Below are 2274 nucleotides of genomic sequence, written 5' to 3'. Positions count from 1 at the left end.
GAAAAGGAAGAATTGCTCCTTATCCCCCCATAATGACTGACATAACTTGCAAGATTTTTTACTTTAAAGCAAATCTCTCCTGTCATAAAAAAATGTTATCATTCCTCCTGTTCCAGTCTTTTTACTCCGGAAAACCCTTCCTTCCAAACCCTATAGATTCCCTGTGTTCATCTCCCACCGACCTGTCTCTGGTCCCCCAGGACCCCTCAGCTGCCACGCTTGCAGCTAATCTTCCACATCAGCCCTGCCGCACAGTCACCTCCCCATCTCTTCCTACCTGCTATCACTAAAATATTTACCACTTGGCTGAAGATGGGGGTGACTTCTAGGAATAGAACAGCACTAAATAAATAATGACAGAGAGAGCAGAGATGGGCCATTTGCCTGCAAGAAATTCTTATTAGGAAGAAGAAAGCCTTTTAAGAATGTGTCCTCCATAGCAAATTACCTTCCCCTCTGTTACTCTGTCCACTTCTTTTCCGTAACACAGTCACATTAGTTTCCAGACATAATTTAAATATGAATATTTGGGAGCTGAGTAAGGAGCATTAGCACAAACTCTCTCCTGGGTGAAAAAAGGCCATTGTTTTTGGGGTGGGGTGTGTGTGTGTGTATGTAGTACAGAATAAAACCTGCATGCAGGTCAAAGATGGCTACAAACGCAAAACTGCTTCCCAAGCAACATTTAACTACTTTTCAGGCCATGCCATCTTCACAGATTTAGACTGGACATCACTGCGGTTACCACACAGAGCAAAACTGGGAAAGCTGGGTTTAGAAATGGATTTGATGTGCTGTGTCTATGCTGCAGACTGAAGCAAAAAGGTACCCACAGAAGGTAAGTACCAGAGGTAGTCAACACACATTGCTCACGTGCAGGTTAATTTATTCTTCTGAAAAGCCTTGAGACACACTATGCTACAAAGGCTACAAAATTGTCTTTCAGCTCCAGAGGTAGCTCAGGCTTCCTGTGCTGCCTTTTGTTAATGACTCATTTGTGCCTTTCCCCAGTGGAAAGGCAAGGGGGGAAAGAAAACAACATTACTTTGTTTTTCTGGCAGACTTTTTCATCTGCAGATATCAAACTACTAAAGGCGGGTAAGTACTACTATCCTTCTTTAATAGATCACGACAACAAATCGTGGGTCACAAAACATATCTCTGGCAGTGGTAGGGTGAAAATGCAAGTTTCTCGGCTGCTAGTCTTCTAACTGGATCATTTGCCAATGACATCTATCAGCAGTGACATTAGTCTGCCATCCAGGAATGCTGGAAGGCTTAATCCAGTGGATCATGTACCCCCAGTGAGCAATGAGAAAGAGCTGTACCATGTTTCTGTGCAAGTACCCATCCATAAACAGTCGTGTCTCATCATTTGACAACCAGCGGAAAACTCTCCTGTGAGATTCAGAGATTTGCATAAAGAAACTACACCAACTTTAAACCTCAAACTGACCCATCACTGCAGTATTACAGAACATACTTCTGTCCTTGGTAAAAGGTTATAGCAAAAGCTTTCCAGCTCCAAACCTCCTGGTTACCAATACACAACACGCAGCAGCTTACAACTCCCTAGCACCAGACAGGATAGACTTCAGAGCCACCTTCCCCCCAGGGAAGAGAGTCTGCATTTGCTGTTCCAAGCGTGCCATCACCGTCACGCAGCACAGCAGTACTGATGCTGGTGTCCACAAACGCCTGCAGACCATACACACGCACACACAGTCCCACATGCACAGTCAGTTCAGCCTAGCCATCTCACACCCAAAGGGCTCAAAGAGCTTTAACAAGTGCTAACGAACAAAGTCAAGCAGTTTGGGGGCAAAATATACGAGCTGACTCTTCCTCTTTCATGAAATGATCACAGGATAATTAACCAGAGAAGGCAACTAGTCCCTATTTCCACCCTGAAGTGCACGTAGCACAGGGTCTGGGTGGATAAAGAAGAAAGCACAATGGGGTGCCATGTGTGTAAAGCAGACTCAGAACAGCAGGGAAGCTATGCTCAGAGTTTCACCCCTAGTCTCTGCCTGGCTAGCTGTACTTGAGCACTCAGGCTCTAACTTACCCCAGCACCCTTAGGCTTTGTATTTCACCTGAGCATCCCTCAGCGACTGTGGCTTACCTCCTTGACCATTTGGCTGACTGCTTCCCGAAGGGTCTCTTCCAGAGCACGCCGTACAGCTGCACTTTGGTGCTGATGTCCAGAGCATCTGAATCTGCCTGCTCCATGGACGGAGAAGGAGATACGGAACTGGATTTTGAAGCGAACAT

General features: G+C 45.7%; 1 protein-coding gene across 1 annotated transcript in view; it reads right to left on the bottom strand.

The window, feature by feature from the left end:
- The window catches only part of PLEKHD1 (pleckstrin homology domain containing, family D (with coiled-coil domains) member 1), a 28354-nt gene extending 26080 nt beyond the window's left edge, over positions 1 to 2274 (bottom strand). Inside the window, exon 1 of the mRNA XM_009325584.1 lies at positions 2126 to 2274. Coding sequence (XP_009323859.1) covers positions 2126 to 2274 — 149 coding nt within the window. The remainder of the gene's footprint in view (positions 1 to 2125) is intronic.

This window comes from Pygoscelis adeliae, unplaced genomic scaffold (genome assembly GCF_000699105.1).
Source record: "Pygoscelis adeliae isolate BGI_AS28 unplaced genomic scaffold, ASM69910v1 Scaffold356, whole genome shotgun sequence".
Taxonomy (NCBI): Eukaryota; Metazoa; Chordata; class Aves; order Sphenisciformes; family Spheniscidae; genus Pygoscelis; species Pygoscelis adeliae.
Note: the sequence above shows the minus strand (reverse complement) of the source record. Positions and strands in the feature narration are given on the sequence as shown.